Source organism: Anser cygnoides, chromosome 4 (assembly GCF_040182565.1).
Source record: "Anser cygnoides isolate HZ-2024a breed goose chromosome 4, Taihu_goose_T2T_genome, whole genome shotgun sequence".
Taxonomy (NCBI): Eukaryota; Metazoa; Chordata; class Aves; order Anseriformes; family Anatidae; genus Anser; species Anser cygnoides.
The window spans coordinates 33,206,798-33,225,602 of record NC_089876.1 but is presented as its reverse complement, the minus strand read 5'-3'; the positions used below and the strand labels follow the sequence as shown (position 1 = coordinate 33,225,602).

Below are 18,805 nucleotides of genomic sequence, written 5' to 3'. Positions count from 1 at the left end.
TTGGAATTGTTCCAATACATTAGGGCTCAAAATCATTCTGTGTCAGGAAGAATGTCAGAAACTTTTTTTCAGGACATGAATAAAAATATTCAAGGTATCTTACCACGATAAAGAATGATTTCAGACAAAGCTGGCTTCAAGTAAGTACTGGTGCTTCTGATGGGTGACAAATACGTGTACCACGTTCTGCTCACATCACTCAGTCTGTAACTGCTGATTTCACCCCAGACTCAACTCCCTCGAGTCGCACTATTTCCTAGGGTTGGCAATAAAAATGCCTCTTGAGGGCCAGCTTTAGTCTAGATCTGCTGTGTCCCCATAACTAAGCCTCCCAGTGGCAATCCAGTCCTTGTCCCCGTGTCTGAAGGGCACCTTCTTCCAGCCCTGCGTGGTCACTGACACAGCAGCAGAACACACCTGGGTGCTGCGGACACTTCTGTCCTGCAGCAAACATGCCCCAGGACTCTCTGCTTGTTTCTGAGCTCTTTACACCTTCCTCCTTCTGCTGTCACAGTGAGAAAAAGGCTGATCCACGCAAGGGCCTTGCTAAAAGGTTATACCTCCACGGGGACCTGAGGACAGCCCCGAGCTCTAACCCACAGCACGAGTGCAGCTGTAGTCTCTTACAGCACGTCAGCACACAATTGCCTGAGGATGGGAAGCAGCTGAATAGCCTTCTGCCGTCTGCTTATTCATATGCTGCTGGAGCTCCTGGTTTCAAATATCATTTCTTATCGGGCACATTTACACTTCTAATTCTTTGCTTGTTTGTTTGTTTGTTTTCTAATTCCTCTCGAAAATTATTCCACTGTTTTCTTGGCTCTCTTGGCTGTTTTTTTGCTGGGTAGAAAAGAGAATGTTCTTTCTTCAGTTATTTCTACAGCTAAAGCCTCTCCAGCCTATGCTTTTGTAGTCTTAAGGGTCTCAGAGCTCCCTCTAATGGCAAAAGGCTCTCATGACGCCAACTGGATTCGATTTCAGATTAGGGAGCACCATCCTTCGTCAAAACAATTCGGATTTTCTCCAGTCCCCAATATTGATTGTAAGAGATGTAAGATTGGAGAGCAAATGTACGAAAAGCTAAACAAAAGTACAGGATAATTACTAGGTAGGGTTTTTGTTTGTTTGTTTTTGTTTTGTTGTTGTTGTGGGGGGTATTTTTTTAAGTATTTGAGAAATTATTTTAGCAAATTCTAGATTACATACAAGGCCATTAACTGAATGGTACATTGATAGGAAGGAAGGGTGTGAGAAGCAACCTGAAGATATAAGTTTAAAAGTGTTCAACAACCTCATATACTTCAGACAGATGCAGGTGGCAGCTGTACTTGAAAAATAAGGAAAAAACAGTAAGATTCAGTCTCTAATACCTGAGGTAGGATCGACTACTGTATTCTGCACATAGCATTGCTTTTACTCTTGATGCAGGCTAAAAGTGGTTAATAGCTCCAATGAAGATGCTTTTGTTTAGTATAATCACTAATTTCTAGTTACTCTTCTAGACAAAATGAAAAAAATTGCACTCCTTCCAACTCCGAGTGAATTGGCATGTCTGTCAGATGGCAGTACAGGCTGTGCAGCTTCGTTTCTTTGAATTTTTTTATGCAGTTGCATGCTGTGTAAAGCCCCCAGTGTGCATGAATTTCTCCACGATGGTTTAAGGCGTACAAGCTGCAACCAGCTTCCAAGCACGTATCTTAAAACAACTTCCAGTTTCGCTGGGTATCTTCCCACCAAGATTTCCTAGAGGAGCCTTCAGTTTGCTCCAGCAAGCCACCCGCCCTCCACGAAGCTGACCCAGCAAGTGGGGAATGTTTATTTCCACACAAGTCCCTGTGCAGACTGCCCGGAGCAGCCCTGGTACTTTGGCAGAAATGCCCGCCACGGGCTGACGGAGGCTCCCGCCGCGGGAGCTCCCTGCCAACGGCCACCAACGGTCACCAACCGCCACCAACGGTCACCACCCCCCGTCACGTGACGCGCCAGCCCATCCCTCGGGTGTGGCCGCGCGGGGGCGTGGCGGCGGGGACGTGCGCTCGCCTCCCATTGGCTCCGCACGCGGAAGGGCTGCAGGCGCCTGCGCGCTGGGCACCGCCCCCGGCCCTTCCCGGAGCGGCGCGACAAGATGGCGGCGGCGGCGGCGGCGTCGCGGCGCCGGGAGCAGGCGGAGAGGGAGGCGGAGCGGGACGCGGCGGCGGTGCCGGCGCCGGCGCTGTCGGGGCAGTCGTACTGGCTGGACCTGTGGCTCTTCGTCCTCTTCGACCTGGCGCTCTTCGTGCTCATCTACCTGCTGCCCTGAGGTCGGGGGGGCCGCGGGGCGGGCCGGGGGTGCTGAGCCGAGCCCGTGCCGCGGGGAGCCCCTGACCCGGCGTCTCTGTGCCCCGCAGGGCCGCGGCCCCGGCGCTCGGCGCCTCACGGAGAGCAGTGGGACCCGCCCGGCAGGAGGCGGCCGTGGGGACGCCGCCGCTCGCACCTGGGGACCTCCGCCTGAGGCGGGAGCCGCGCCCGCCCTGCCCCGCGCTGTGCCTTCGGAGTCCGCGGGACGGCTCGGCTGCGCCTTGGTCGTTTGTGCCTGAATATTTATGATGCATACGTGAAAATGTGTATTCTTTGTAAAAAAGCGACCGAGAGGACAGACGATATTGACAATAAAACGCAGCTCACACAGAGACGGGAATTGTAACTCGGGCCTTATTGCTTGAAAGACGAAACATACCTCTGCTGTCGTACTTTGGAGAAGTTGAGCGTGCTAGTATGTTGTTACCCCTGTTTGCCTGTTGTACCATTCTCTCTTTGTACCACAGTGTGTAGGAGATTCGTGCTTCAGCAGTTTCTGAGCTTTCTGGAATGTGGCAGCGGGTAGCAGTGGGTGCTGTCTGAGCACCCACTGACTGAGTCAGTTCTGAGCACCTTGCTATGAACAGTGAAGGAGGGAGCTTACGAGAAGAGCCTTCCTAGGCAGGTTACATGTGAAGTACGCGCCTCCCTACGTCTGTGAGCAGCTGTAAATAGTACCAGCCCTTCAACTTCCACGTGCCCCATCAAAATTTGGTGTGTCTCTGACTATAACGAGGCCTTCAAAACAATGTTACGTTAAGGAATATCTCATGTGCTCAGGAGAAAGAAAAGGAAGCTGAGTACACAGAGTAAGATTTTTACCAGATAATCAGGTTTTGAGAAAGAAAGTCTTTAACTATGGGTGGAAGCAGTTCAGTTGCCTTGTGTATTTTTCCCTTGTAAATACCCTTAATTGTGAGAAGTATATATATTTTTTTTCCCAGGAATAAATACAAAATATAACTGGACTTCAGAGACTCAAGTGTAGGGTGTTCCAGCATCCTCTAACACATTGAGAAGAGGCTGCTATCAGGTTAAATAGGTTTCAGGTCATGAAAGTGGGTACACTTTTTTTTTTTTTTTATTCGTAAACAATTCTTCAGTTGACAGTAGCTTCAATTATATATCAGGTTTGTGTGTTCAGAAGTGAGCTTAAAGCTTTATACCTGTATCTGCTAGTATTTATGACATGGGTTGGTAGTACCTATGAAAAAGTGGTTTCAGCATTCCTGATTCGGGCTAGAAAAAAGCTGAACTATGATTGCATTCTCACACAGAGGAAAATTGTTTTTTAACTTTTATTTCAAATGAGCCTATTAAAGAGACAAGTTCGCTACTGTTTTTTTCTCCAACATGATTTCACAGTGAAATCTCAAGGGAACAACCTACTAAGGAAGCACTGTAATCACTGTAATGTTCCATTTCTCTTTTGTAAGGCAGACTTGAGAAAAAATGTTGATTCAATCGACTTTAGAAGGTTAAAAGAAATCTCAAGCTATTCTGTAGTGATTTATTTTTTTCCCTTCAGCCAGGTCTGAAAGACAGGGTTTTACCTATCTCAGGAAACAAAGCTATCAAAGTACAGGCTTGTGATGCTTTGAGCTCAAGCTATTTAATACACCCCTGGAGTACCTAAATATACATATAAAAGCAAACTCCACTTCACTTCACTTACCCCTAACAGAGTAGCGCTATAAGGTATAACTAATCAAGCAGTTGTCACCAAATCTAGGGGATTATGGTATTAAAATTGATTTATGCATTTCATAGGTATTTAGAAAGCTAAATAGCTTATTAACAAGCCAGTATTTAACAAAATGAATTTTACTTCAAATATGATAACAACCACCTTCTTTTCAAAGCTTACAAGCATTAGTATTAACTGTCATCGTTTAAAAATGTGGTTCTGGAAAGCCAGGGTATGGGGGTCTTGGTGTGGGTTTGGGTTTTGGTTTGTGTGTGGCATACAGAAAGAACAGAGACAAAGACATTTTAAGTTTTTAATCTGATAGTTTGAACAAGCAGAACTTTGCAAGAAAATAATTCTAAAGACTGAAAAATATATTAATTACAAGACTTGTTAATTGTTTACTGTTACAAAAATCATCTAGGCTCTTATACAAATCTATAGCCAGAAGGGGACATTTATAAAAAAATAAATAGGCACCCTAGGTAAGTCAAAACAAGTTATCACATATTCATTAGCAAATATTACATACATACACGGAGTGCAGAGTCAAATATAAAAACAAAGGTGCCTGAATTAGCTGTCTGTTTACTATTAAATACCTGGTAAACATGGGTCACCTAAGAAGTTGTCTGGTAAGATTGTTTCAAGCAAAGCAAGAAGACAGAAGTACATCTAAATTACTGCAGCTACTTTAAAAATAAGTTTACCAGTTGTGCTTACTGGAAACCAAGTTCATTGGCATCAGTAATAGGCATTCATATTGCTTTTTGTACAGAAGTATGAACATTGTTATGCATGTTTAAAAATAGCTGTTATTATTCACAGTTGTTGCTGTGCTATTTATACATAAAAATACTGTCATTTCAAATACAAGATTTTTGCAAACACTTTTTACAAATTATACATTATTTACAAATTCCATAATCTTTGTTTTTTACACAAGTATTAGAAGACAGTTTTACTTAACTGGCTATGTATATTATGTAACATGGCTGTAGGTACACTAGAAAAGATTAATTTACAAGTTTTGAAATCTTTCAAAAATACTACAATAAGGAATCTTCCAAGTTCTTACATGTTCAAGGCTTTTTTCCTCTATTCCACTGATTTGCTTACAAAAGGATAATTTCAAGTTGCTGTTTTCCAGCAACCATACCTAAACATGCATAATTCTTTGCACTATAAACTCTAGAATTCTTTCTTTCTCCAAGTGCTGAAATAAATTTTGATCAAGAAGACAAAAATAAGATTAAGATACCTGGTTTGTTGCATACCTCCTGTTCCAGTTTTATACTATAAGTTACAAGTAGTTTAAAACACTGACCTTAAAGAATAACCAAATGTGTAACTTGGTTAATCACGCTAAACAGTTTTCAACATTTTATTGAAGCACTAAAACTCGCATAAGTTTTATAAACATTAAAAAAGCCTCTCTGACTAACAGTGCAAGCACAATCAAGTGTGTTTACCATGCATTTTTAGCCTGCTTGCATTATTTTCTTAACTAAAAGGCATTTACGTTTAGATGTCGTCAGCACCACCCCAATTTTAAGTTAACAGTAACACAAATAATTAAAAGGTTCAGCTTTTCCAGATTGTGTCAGGACTTCCTGACATTAATTCTAAATTACACATTGTGCAGTGTTACAACAGACTGGAACAGAACCCTAAGCCGATGCTTCTGATACCACAAGACGCAGGAGGTCATTTCTAACGCTCAGGGTTGCCAGGAGGGTAAAATCCTGTTCACCCTTCTTTTCTCCCCCATCCTCACTGGTCCACGTGCTTTGCCCCAGCAGTCACTTAATACTTCCATGCACTGATTTAACTTCCTAACCAAATAAATGCCAAATAAATCTGCTTTATTTCTGAATTAAGTCAGGTTAGCAAAAGACACTGTAAATGCCAGACCTGCCAAAACAGCAGGGCAGAGTGCCAGAACAGAGAAAAAGAGGAACCTCTTCTCATGCCACCTTAGTCTAAATGGCTGCAGGTTCAGTCAGACTTACCTGCTATTACAGTACTTAGCCATTTGTAGAACTGTTCCGAAGAGGGAAAAAACTGTCGGTAAAATTATGTCTGATCCCTGTTAAACATTGCTTAAAATGTCAAGCTGAAAAGATAGGAAGTTCAATAAATAGCAACACTGACTTTGTGTGCAACTGTAGAATAAATCAGAACAGAACATAAACAGCAAATATGCCTAAAGTACTTAGAGAGGCTACAGACAGGATGGAGGCTCACTCTTCACAAGGAGCCACATAGAGAAGACAAGGGGCAATGGGTAACGAGTTGCACCAGGAAAGACTTCATCTTGATCTAAGATTTTTTTTTATTTTTTTTTTTTATTAACAGTGAGAACAATCAATCACTGGAACAACCTCCATAGGGACACACTTATCTAGCACCCTGTACAATCACATCCTGAAAGCCTCCAATAATAGAAAGTTTTCAAGGTTCAATGGGACAGGATGCTAGATAATCCTATCTAAGCTGCCTTTTCACAAGAAACGTTGGACCTGATTATCTTTCAAAGGTCCCTTCCAAGCTGGGCTGTTTTATGATTCCGTAATTCTAAAACCTTACCAAAATGCATATTTGACAGCTATATAATACATCCATATTTTAAAATTAGCATCCTATTTTCCTATACCAGTTTGTAGCTTATGTGGTTAAACTTAATTTGACTAAGTTAAAGTATATAGCTTATAGGGTGAACAAATCTCATAAATGTGTAAGTTTAAAAGTGTGTACAAACAGAGCAGGTATATTAATAGGATAACATTACTGCCATTTACTTGAATTCCCTTTAAAAATCTTACCTAGCACTTGCAAAACAAAACGGTTTGTAAAGAATTATCCTTAAGGCTTTTAAATAAGTTAGAAAATCTCTGGATAAACTTGTATTAAAGACACTTGAAGGTTTGCGAAAGCACAGACTCTCAGAGAAGTCAGCTGAAGAAACAACCTCCTGCTATCTATCAGGAAAATACTGCTCCGTTGTATTTACTGCATTATATATGGTAATACGTTTACCACTTTTGTTTGTTTAAGTATGTAGTGACCACAGTCTGAAGGAACACTTTTTAAACTGCAACTATTTAAATCTTAAAAAAAAAAATAAATCAGTAACATCTAGTTGATCCCACTGCTGTAAGATGCATACACCTAGAGGGACCCTTTTCAACCTAAACTGTAGAAGATGAGACAAGTAACAGTGGTAAGTATTAAGGCAACTACAGTAATAAATCAAAGAACCGGAAGTTTAGCACCTCTTCTCCTCTGCTCACCTCCTATTTGCATATTCATTTACAGAGTCATAACCCCTAGGCAAAGTACAGCCAACTGGGTACCAACTTACACACAGAGATTCAAGGCTTGTGCCCATTTACAGACTATGTGAAATGCAACAGTCAGATCCAGATTTTTATTTTTATTTTTTTTAGCTCTATCTACTGCAATGTATGCCTTCTACATTTGCCTTGTACCTTTGCTCGGATGTAGGATGCCTGGGCTCATGAGTAGCATGGTAGGGAGCATTCAGTTCTACTCCAGCTGGTGATGGATGCTTTTCTTTGTGAAAGCTTCCACTGTCAGTAAAATACAGCTTGGGTCTCTGATGATATTTCATCCTGTATGTGTCAGTCATACAACTGTCTACTGAAAAATAAGTTGTTAGGGATACGCTGTCATTGCCATCCACATAGCCAGCACTTGGTCCCATATGACGAGATCCTTTCTTTAAGAAGTTCTCAGACACTGTCCAAAAGTCATTAACTGATAAGCTAGGTGGAGAATCCGGTTTATGAACAAACAACTCATTCCCTTGAAATGGCTCTTTGAGCCTTTGTTCGTTTGTAAATACATTTGCTTCTGATGCCGACTTTAAAGGTGTACCTGCTTGCCTTAATGGGTTATTTTGCAACGCTTCTGTCAGTTTTACATCAGCTGCTGAATTACTTTCTGATCCTGGCAAAACATTCAGAGCATATTTCTTTGGAGGTAAAGGGGGAGGAAGATTTTGGTAAACTGCTTCTGGCACCCAAAGAGCATCCGCCCTGCGGACTGGGTGCCCGGCATGCTCACAGGGAGGGGGCAGCACAACGGGCCTTTCCAGTGGGTTCTGTGGCACAGAAGCCAAAAACCCCATCTTGGGAACAAACATTCTTGCATGAAGAGGCTGCGGATGGGACGAGGAGTGAAAATCATTGTTGACTGGCTTCCTTCCACAGACGTTTTCTGTATAAGGGTGGGGTATGCCATCAGCACAATATACTGATACATTCATCTTCTCAAACCTGTCTGGATTAAGCCACTCTGAAGAATTCGGTTCGTTTGCCTTGTTCCTACTTTCTGACTTCACCACCTCTTTAAGAACTGGCTGTAGAGTTGATGATGGGAAAAGTTTCCTATTACTCTCAGGCATTTCAGCTCTAAAACACAAAAACAAAGAGGACATAAGTATCCATTAAAGCCAGGGTAACAATGGCAAATGATGCAAGCAACTTTTACAGTGACAGCCCTGGTAACACTGCCTAGGTATTCTTGAGCTGACATAAGCCATTTAATTAAAAGTTGCATTAAATCACTCCAAGCTTCTTTCATTTGAAAGGTACACTGTCCCCAGAAAACTTTGTGGGAGATTGAAAGAGTCATAATAAAGAAATTCCTTCAAGATACAGGACTGTATCAAGTATGAATTTGGTTTTCTTCTAAGCATCCTTGTGATTTGGGCTTATAATTCCATTTTTCAAATGCTAGGTGTTACTTCGGGGAGCTAAACTTGCATTTTGATTCTTGGTTTTCAAGAGGTTCTGAGCACTTACAGTTCAAATCAACAGAACAGAACAGAAACAACAGGTATACTGCAGCAGCTTCTAAACAGACAATACCCCCTTCCTGGTTATTGCATTAACCACAAAATTGGTTAACCAATACTTGTTATATAATACAATTTCAAAACAAAAATATTAAAACCCATTGCTCCAGTAAGATGGCTTAAACTACATAAATTTGGTTCCATCCACTAAATAACAGAAACTCATTTTTTTTCCAAGAGCAAAGCTTTTATCCTTATAAATTACATAAAATGCAAGAGGCATTTTCTGTCAAAAAGTTTTAATACCTTAACTTCTTTAATTATACTTTAACAATACTTAATATTGATTACTATCACATTACAGAATTATTTTTTTTTTTAAATAATACTACATAGTAAATTAATACTAGTATTAGTTACCTCTTTACTGGAGGACTGGGCACCTGCAAATGTAATTCTGTTGGGAAATTAACGTGAGGTTTGTAGTTAGCTTCTGAACTGATGGGGTCCTTCCTCAAGTCTGGGGGTGGAAAAATATTTTAAAATAAGCAGAAATACAGTCCAACTCCTTTGTGATTTCTTAGAGGTTATACACAAACAAAACACAACAAAACAAGAAATTTAATTCTTGTCAAGATCTGACAGAAGTCAAAATAACATTTTTGGAAAAAATTCTTCACAGAAGATCACATCTTATATTCATCCACAGTAATCTGAAGGAAATGTTCTCTCTCTTTTTTAAATGTTGCCAGAAAAGAGGTAATTATCACAATTTTGTTCACAATCCTATAGAGATGTTTTCAAAATTCATTTAATCTAATTACAAATACATTTTTCAAAAATAGTTTTTAATGAAAGCACCTTTATTCAGATATCCAAAATAAATTTTGTAATAATATATTACTACTTTTGAATTTTCACATGACTTATTAACAAATCAGAATGTATACTGTAAGAGTGGGGTTTTGCTTGTGTTTTGTTTCTTTGTTTGAGAAATGCATTATGCATCCTTGAAACATTTAAAAAATGCTAGAACTGTTACTTCTCCTACAATAACTGTACAGTTTGCAGAGATATGAAGCAGACAGAGAGCATTATCACTCACATGCCCTAAGCACACAACGTAAGAGTGCTCGGGCCAGCAGTACTACACACACTCTAAGAAGCTCCTTCTATTCACAGACAAAAGCAAAGAATTTTTCTCTAAAAATACACAATTTCTGAACAAAGCAGCTCCTAGTTAACAGTGAATAAAAGAAGCATTGAAGAATCCATGTTGACACCACACAGAAGAAAACACACTCTTGGCAAGTGACAAGCAATGGTCTTTCTGTTGGAAGATAGTTACTGTAAGTCTTCCTAATGCAATAATTGGTCCATTATAACCAGTCACCTGCTCTGCAGTCAATCAAAAGTTGTATTTTGTAAATGTATGGACTATATCCATACAACTACTTTGCTTATTTCAGAAAAAATGGCAATGTACTTCACAAAAGGCAGCCTACACTGCCTGAATTCCAGTGGAATGATCTGATTCAGCAGGCAGTACTAATTTACCCTGTCAGAAATTAGCTAACATAGGCTGTCCTCTTTTTATCAGCAAAAGCTATAAAAATTTGGTATCTATTCTTAACTGATGTAATCTTACTAAGTTTTTTTTTTTTTAATATATTATTTGCATGTTTTATTTTCCCCAGTTTTAAAGCCTTGGAAGCATTCTTTTGACTCATGAACTCATTTTTGACTTGAGTCAAAAACCCAACAGAGAAGAACTAAACTAAAAACTTTGGGGCAATGCTGGAGATTTACTTCAAGGGTCAGTATGTGCCCTATCTTTTAGCAGATAAAAGATTAAAGAAGTTAAATCTTTGACAAAGACACAGGTTGTAGAGGCTAAAAAGGCATATACCTGAAGAGACAAAGCCTTCAATACAGCTTTCCTTCGAGCCTTGAAACTAAAAAAAATTCTTGCTATTCCAGCATGGTAAACAGTACCACAACCCTAGAAAGAACACTTATGTGAAAACATGGTTACTGAATGAGCCCTTGTGACACTGGCAAGGGTCAAGTGACTAACCTGAAAGGAAGTTCGAAACTTCTCCAGCAGGCCATGACATCAGAGATAACTAACACTGAGGTAATCAAATAGAAAACATTTCATTCTGCTACAGATTTTAATGAACTGTAAATCACTTTACTGAGAAAAGCACAGGCTCTGTCACATTAATTCCTGTGAATCATTTTCAGTTCAGTATTTAATCATAGACCCGTCTTCAGCATACAGTCTAGGAATAAATTAGTCAATTTAATTTTCTAGATTAACTGTGTCTGTAGCTAATGTTTTTAGCTTTAAGTCTTTGAATATACAGGTTTTTATACAAGAGCATTCCTACTTAAAAATCACATACAAATTGACCATACAACTGCTCTTTAATTCCAAAACCCGACTGATGTGAAGTGCATTCCAAGCCAAACTCTGAGGGAATTTAGCACGTCAAGTCCTTCCAAAAGGCAGTATCATAAATCTGTCAGGAGGAGGCAGCAAAGGGTAGTAAACTGTTTCTTTAGCATGCCCATGGCACACTCAACCAAAGCTGCTCAGCAATACCAGGTGATCTGTCTTCAGAATTCCAGCTAACTTAAAAATAGACGTGTTATTTTCTCTTCTGCTGACATGAGATCCATGCAAGGTTAAAACCAGGCACAGGCTCTATAGGGAATTTTGGCTCCAGATTCTTTGCAAACCCAAATATGGGACACATGAGCACTGTGCTCAGCTGCAGACTGACAACCTTATCATAACCTCTAAGCAGCTTACCAATAAGTAAAGGTAGCTCTGGTCTCTCAAATACAAACCAATCTTAAAAGATTTATCAACAGCAGTTTTCACAGCTGAATAGCCAATCTAGATTTGTAAAAAGACTAACACCCATTCTATAGCCAACAAGTAAAGCAAAAGTTTTTTCCTCTAATGACTTAATTTACATATACAGAACATTTGCACAATTCTGCAATGCCCAATTTCTGTACATTAAAAAAAAAATCAAATTCTTACTAATGTTTTAGCTGCATGTTTCCTGTAGTTTTGATTTCCTGATGAGTGTTTTTTATTGGTTTATTTTTTTTAAGTTGCCAATAAGAATGTCCTGTGGTAAATTCTTCTCCCTGAACACAGACTTTTTCTGTGTTCAGCTGAAATCACAGATGAACTTACTGGAAGCTTTGGAAATGTGGAACAAAAACAGTCCCAGAAAAGAAGGTAAACACATTATAATTTGTTTTAAAAATACTGTATTTTTAAAAATATATAAAAAATCATTTTATTGAATAAACTCTCCTTTTAGAGCAACATGCAGTTGTAAAACTTTTATTATATACTTTTTAGCACATTTTTTTTCCTTAGTTTTTAACATCCAGGCAAAATGAAAATACAGTTCTACTTTTTTTTTTTTTTTAAATACTTGCACACGTGAGAGCTTAAGCAAGTTTTGAAGTGGAACAACTGTTACCAGAGAATATCAACTGTTATCCTCCCTTCATTATGATCTGCCCTTCCTATCAAGTTTATTGGGTCTTTGTTTTAAAATCTGAACCTTAACCTTTGCTTCGTTGCTTTTAAATTTCAAACTTCTTACATTCATAAAGTGAACAACAGAAATGAGAGTGCTTAAAATTTCAACCTTTGAGGGTTATTTGACTGCATTTGGAAACCTTTACAGTTAAGGATTTAGTTCTGAGGGTTTTTATTTGTCTTTCATCTGTCATTTATAGACACTCCAGAAAGACATTTGTTTGTTTCTGATTTGCATTAAGGAAAGTAAGTAGCTGTATGCTTCAATTCACTACTCAGTTCTTCAAACAAAATAGTCATATAGACTTACTGCATCAGAAAGGTTAACAACTGGATTTTCCCTTAGAAGCACATTTTAAATATTACTATAAATATATGTTTTTCCTAGGACGATATGTTTTCTTTTTCAGAAGTATGGTTTTCTGAAGTCACAAAGAATTAAAGGCAACCTGGGGATTGTTTCCATATTCACAAGAGCTTCTGAATGATTCAAGATTTCGGTTGAAATTGTCTCATACTAGTGACCTCAACAACTATTAACAGAAAAACCTCTGGATTTACGATATTAAAAACACCACTCTGCAAATGCAATGCAATTCTTTTCAAATGGAACGAATTATTAACTTAAGGCATTGATGCTGAGCACATCTTTTTTATTATCATTTAAATGAAGTCACTGAACAGGTAGCTTTTATCATTGCATCTTAAACAAGATTCCATAAAGCATTCAGCCCATTTGAATTACCATTTTATTTGACTGAACGGATAGTTCAAAAAGTACTCTGAACTTTGAAAAAAATAAAATCTAGAAAATACGGCTTCTAGGTTTAATTGCTGGCCATGTGGGACACTTGCTTTAGCGCAAGTTATCTACTGCTTACAAGTAGTGAAAGAAGCAGCCATTTGATCTACATAACCACTGTGTGATACGTTACTATCTTTAAAATGCTCTAACAATAAGTTTATTTTTGTAAGTCAAGGACAGAATTCCTGAACCACTGAACAGTAGCCTAATTCAGCTCCTGTTAAAATCGGGAACTGGCAAAGCACAGTTACGCAAACAGTGGGCATAATTAAAAGTTCATGGTTATTTTCCCAAGAAGAGACAAGAAGTTATTTTTTCAAGTTGCCAGGAGCAGCTAACAAACATTTCCTATGTTTTGTTCCTCTCTCAGAAAGGACTAGATATTTCCTTGTTAAAGTATCATTTTCTAGGAATCTATATAATGTTTACCTACCAGTTCTAGTTGTGGTCACAATACTCAGAACCATAATATAAGGCAATAAAACTGGTACCTGTAAATGACTACTACTGTTTTTCCTAAAGGTGTTCTGACACTTTTTACACAAGCAAGAAACCTATGTCTAAATCTTTAACCTTGGCCATGTACATAATCAAATTCTTCAGATTTCTTTTCAGCCCATTTATCATTTACAGTAAAAGTGGTTTTCCAAAACTCGCACACGTGAAAACTTCACATTTAATTTAGAATTACATATGGTTTTGTTACAAAACTACTCAAAAATTAGTGAAACAGAATTACTGAAAAGATGGGAATTTTACACCAATGCTTTATGACAATTATGTTTTATGATAACTGTGAGGATCACTTGGAATAGGTAACAGTTTTGAAGAAATATTTGTAACGTGATCAAAGTTTTAAATATAATCAAGTACAGTACACAGTAATCTCCAGAGAATACTTAGCAATAAATTGAAACATTGTTTGAACCCAACTATTTCTCATTCTGACAGCGTTTTTTGTATTTTCACTAGTGGCTTTTTTTCCTTTTTTGCTACCCCAGTGTTTATATACTTTCTTCCACTGGTAATGATAAAAAACAGTTATACTACAGAACTACAGTAGAAAAAATATCATACAAAACTAGATCTTTGCATTCCATGCCAAATTGGGTTTGAGGGCTTTTGTTTTTGTCAAAATGAAAAAAAAAGAAAAAACACCAAATTAGTTCTCTTTTTACAACCAAAAACTAATTGGAGTAACAATAACAAAGTGATGTGGCGAATGCATCACCTCTCTCAAATTTAAGTCTTAGAAGAATCTGTAGTGTACAATTCTCTGAAAAGTAGTATGATATCTATAAAAAAAAATCAAACATTTCCTGGGGAAGTGTCTTAATATTTATTGCACCTCTTTGTACAAGCACTATTCCATTGTTCCAGCAACAGTAGATAATGATTTTGGCTGGCCTCATGCTGACCTATAATATTTATATGCCACGGCATTTATAAAAACCCAGCAGACATATTAGTATGTAAAAGGAAGTAGATTTCCTTATTACAAGTTGTTTCTTCCTGATATTACTTCTTATCTTGAAGAAAGAGAAATGGTACCACAGCATACCCAGACATTTAAAAAAAAATCTTCCTTAGTATCCACTAAGAACACTCATGGAAATGGTTTTTTTTTTTGGAAAACACAGGGAATGAACAAAAGAACTGCATTTTCTTTTGACTTTTTTTGGGGGCGGGGGGGGGGGGGCGAGAGGGGGCATGGGAGATGGGCACAGTTGCTAAAAAAACATTAAATGGAGAAATACGTTCTCAAGCAGAATACAAGCAAAAGAAAATGAGATTCACATTTAATCATTTGCATCGGATTAAAAAGAAAATACTGATTAAAGGCAGTGAAAATGAATTACACTGAATGCCTTATATGCCAGCATAATGTCATTCAAAAATCATGAATACTGGTAAAAACTTGTGTTTCTGGTGCTTGTACAGGGAACCTACACCAGCCAGTAGCAGTTACACACTGGCACAAAACAGCCATCAACTCCATGCAAATTTTCTTGACCTAGGTACAGACAACATTACGTGTTGCCATTAAAATGATAACTTTTATACATTTTTCACTTTTATGAAATATCATGACAAATTTGCAGCAACATTATAAAATAAAAAAAAACAGAAATCTATCCATCTCTTATGTGATATCAGTATGTTAGTATTACAATTTTGGTATATGTAAATTATTTCTAGAAAGCTTCTAATTCTTTATACAAGTTAAAATTCTTACCGTAAAAATTTCTGTTCTGCTGGGATACGGAATGTAACACATTTTCAGCTTTTCTGGTTGACAGGTTCTGCTCACTGTAAAATAAACACACACATAATTTGAAAGGTTCAACTCCTGCCATGTGATCACAAACATTACTTCCTTGAATGCATACAAGCATAAAAATTTTGCCTGTGTGAAACTTTGGTGCTTGTTATCATTACTGTCACATTTTTGACTAAAACGCTTTACAGAAGATACATAAAATAGCGAAGGTGGCACTTGAATACTTTTAACACACCTAACATGCATGATAGGCTGCAATGACGCAGATGAATTTAGGATGAACTGCATCTTTTAACACGGACAGTTGAAAAACATACAGTTTGTGAGGCTGGTGTATCCGTTTGTTCTGAAGATTGCACATGCCCTCTCATCCCAGCCCCACTGTAGAGGAGCAGGATGTCCACTATGCAATGCAGAAATAATCAAGACAATTTGTTATGTAGTATCACCTCGGTCTGCTTAATAAAGAGCTGATTTCCAAAGCTATCAACAACTTAACAGAGATGTGTCACTAGTGAGAAAAGAATACAAACTGCACTTTTTCCTCACCGCAAATAAAAACTTCAGAAAATTTTTAAAGAGTGCATACTAACAGAGATCACTGAGAAAGCACAACTGTTTAGAATATCATTTTTCTAGAGGAATAGATGATACTGGTCACATGATTCCATTTATTTGATTTTTTTCCCAATAATTACCACTTAGTGCAGCAAAAGAAAACTACCAATGTGGTAGTCTATTCCTATTTATCATCACTATCACCCATGTCCAAAACAAATTTTCAGTGCTAGTAGGTTACACCTTGATTATTTCAAAGTGAAACACCTATGCAGCAGCATCTATGAGAAGCTTGAATTCAGTGCAGAAATCTCTCAGCATTTTAAATACGTGAAACTTGTTAGCTAACATTCTAGCTTGTCTGTTTTCCTAGTTTCACATTTTGCTATTTATTGTTTTTATATTCATACTTTGTTGTAACAACAAAACTGATATTGACACTTGGTCTCTCACTTTTTCCTCAAACTGGAAGAAAACCAGAAGATAACAGTCACAGATGCAAGTGGAAAATTCAGCAGAGTTGTTAACTTTTGCTGTTCTAGTTAAGCAAAAAGTGTGCCTTACCAACCCTGACAGGGAGCTGACAAACACCCTGCTATTTCCTTCCTTCCCCCAAAGTAAAGCAGAGAAGATACATGGTGACAACTTTGCTATAAAAGACTCTTGTTATTGAAACGACAGGAAAGTAAGAAAAACAGTGAAAGAAAAAGGCAGAAGGAACGTAAAAGGCAGGAAAACAAAAGTCATTTTTTTTCCACCTTGTCAAATAATTCAAGTAATTCCTTTGGATTCTGGTACTGGTACTGCCAGTCAATTCTAAATACCAATCACATAAAATCTTTCGGAAGATTTTATTGGTCTAAAGTTTTATTGGTCACCCAATAAAACTGGAAAGTCCCAAGAAATCATGTGTATTTGGATAACGTATATTCTTTCTTTGACAAAAGGTTAAACAACAGTGTAAGCAGATTCCTAATGATTCAAGTTATTTACATTTATAAAAGTCTCTCATAAAAAAATACAAGGAATATTTGGTCGTCTCATTAAGTTACCTACTGGAGGACATATAAAAAAACATGGTTAAACTGTAGAAATCACTGTTCAAGGTAACTAGACACCACAATTAAAAACATGGTTTAAAGGGGCTGTACATGCATTTATTTGTATAATTATTCAAATATTCATATTTATTCATATCATTATTCAAATAAAGCCCATGAGGGTTTTGCATGGTGCAGTTCTGTTTAGTTGGCTGGGAGGTAAAGGAGCAGAGAGAGTGGTGAACAGATAAAGCATGGAATAAAAGTGTTTTAATTGGAAGTGGATACCACAGTCTCAGTCTCCCGTTCGGAAAGTCCATAAAACAGCCAGGTACACTAGGGTCAGAAGAATACACCTCCCAAATACCACCATTTTTATCCTCTTTACTCTCTCCATAAGCACCTGCTGCTGGCTACTGGTGCAGACTGAAAGAACTCCAGATGAACCTTTGGTCCTGTCTTGGTAAGGCCATTTTTTTTGGCCTTATTTATAACTTCTGTATGCCAAATAAAATAATTCCCTAGGAAACTGAGAACTAAGCAAATGATTGTTTTTGCTTTCTTGCAGTACCAAAATAATCAGAGACATTTTATTTCACCCAGAAGGTGAATTCTGAATGTTTTAAATTAAAATTTTGCTTTGATAACTTTCTACATGCTTTGTGAAATACATTTTAAATTTTGCATCTCTACTTAGAGAAGTCAGAGCAGTTTCGTTCTTTGCACCTGCCACTCCCTTCCCCAGTAAGAAAAAAAACAGATGAAAACACGTATCCAAATCATGCTCAAATCTAGCAATCATTTGTGAATAAGCTTGGTCTAATAACTGTGCTTTTCCATTTTATGGATATAAACAAAATTCAGAATAAGAACATATAGATTCTAGTAGGAATGAATTTCTACATACAGTTTAAGACACACAATGCTGAAAACTGCATGCAGAAGGTTGACAACTTTATCTCACAGCACCATAGAATCATTTAAGTTGGAAGGGAGCTCAGGAGATCATCTAGTCCAACCCCCTGCTCAAGCAGGGTCAGCCAGAACAGGCACTGCTCAGGACCACATTCAGCCGCGTTAGGAGCATCTCTGCAGATGGAGACTCCAAAACCTCTCTGGACAGCATACTTGTTACTGCAATTCTTAGAAAGTTCACTAAAATTTGGCTACTAACCATTCTTTTTTTTAAGCCAGTTTTAGTAATTTTACACTTCTCAGCAAAGATTTCAAACATCTCAACCAATTATCAAATGACCAATATACCTTAGGTGTTCTAGAAATCTAAATTTCAGAACAATGACTAGAAACAATACACAAGAGTCATCTACTGCCATTCCCATCTTTTCAGTAGGGGCCTGTCCATACAACTATTACAGATACGATTTGTACGGACAGTTCTATTCCATTGCAGGTAGCAAGTTACCCACAGCTTGAAACCCCTGTAATTAAAAAGTTGTAGCAATTATTTGAAATTAACACACCCTGCCCCTCAGCAGGGCTTCAAAGCTCTGGCTCAGCACCTTCCAAACAGAACTGAATACTGTTGAAGCCTCAGAGTGAAGGTAATATAAGACTCATATTTGCACTCATATTTCTAGATATATTGCTAGTTTTCTACATACATAGCCCAAAGACGTAAAGTTCCAGAAGTATACTTACTTGATTGTATATGGAACAACACCCGAACATAGTAATTTATTTTTC

The 18,805-nt window shown here is 37.9% G+C and overlaps 1 protein-coding gene and 2 long non-coding RNA genes across 6 annotated transcripts in view; 1 reads left to right on the top strand and 2 right to left on the bottom strand.

The window, feature by feature from the left end:
* The window catches only part of LOC136790809 (uncharacterized), a 115,758-nt gene extending 114,772 nt beyond the window's left edge, over positions 1-986 (bottom strand). Inside the window, exon 1 of the long non-coding RNA XR_010831435.1 lies at positions 104-986. This is a non-coding gene — a long non-coding RNA (uncharacterized lncRNA). The remainder of the gene's footprint in view (positions 1-103) is intronic.
* An 837-nt stretch (positions 987-1,823) lies between these two features.
* On the top strand, positions 1,824-2,671 carry LOC136790808 (uncharacterized). Its single transcript, XR_010831434.1, has 2 exons — positions 1,824-2,300; positions 2,388-2,671. It is a non-coding gene; the product is annotated as an uncharacterized lncRNA (long non-coding RNA).
* Positions 2,672-4,323: 1,652 nt separating this feature from the next.
* The window catches only part of USP53 (ubiquitin specific peptidase 53), a 38,609-nt gene continuing 24,127 nt past the window's right edge, over positions 4,324-18,805 (bottom strand). For all 4 annotated transcript variants that reach the window (XM_048074542.2, XM_048074545.2, XM_048074544.2 and 1 more), the window contains exons 14-16: positions 15,459-15,532; positions 9,267-9,366; positions 4,324-8,460 (exon numbers count right to left, since the gene is read on the bottom strand). In XM_048074542.2, coding sequence (XP_047930499.1) covers positions 7,476-8,460; positions 9,267-9,366; positions 15,459-15,532 — 1,159 coding nt within the window. In that variant the 3' untranslated portion in view covers positions 4,324-7,475. The remainder of the gene's footprint in view (positions 8,461-9,266; positions 9,367-15,458; positions 15,533-18,805) is intronic.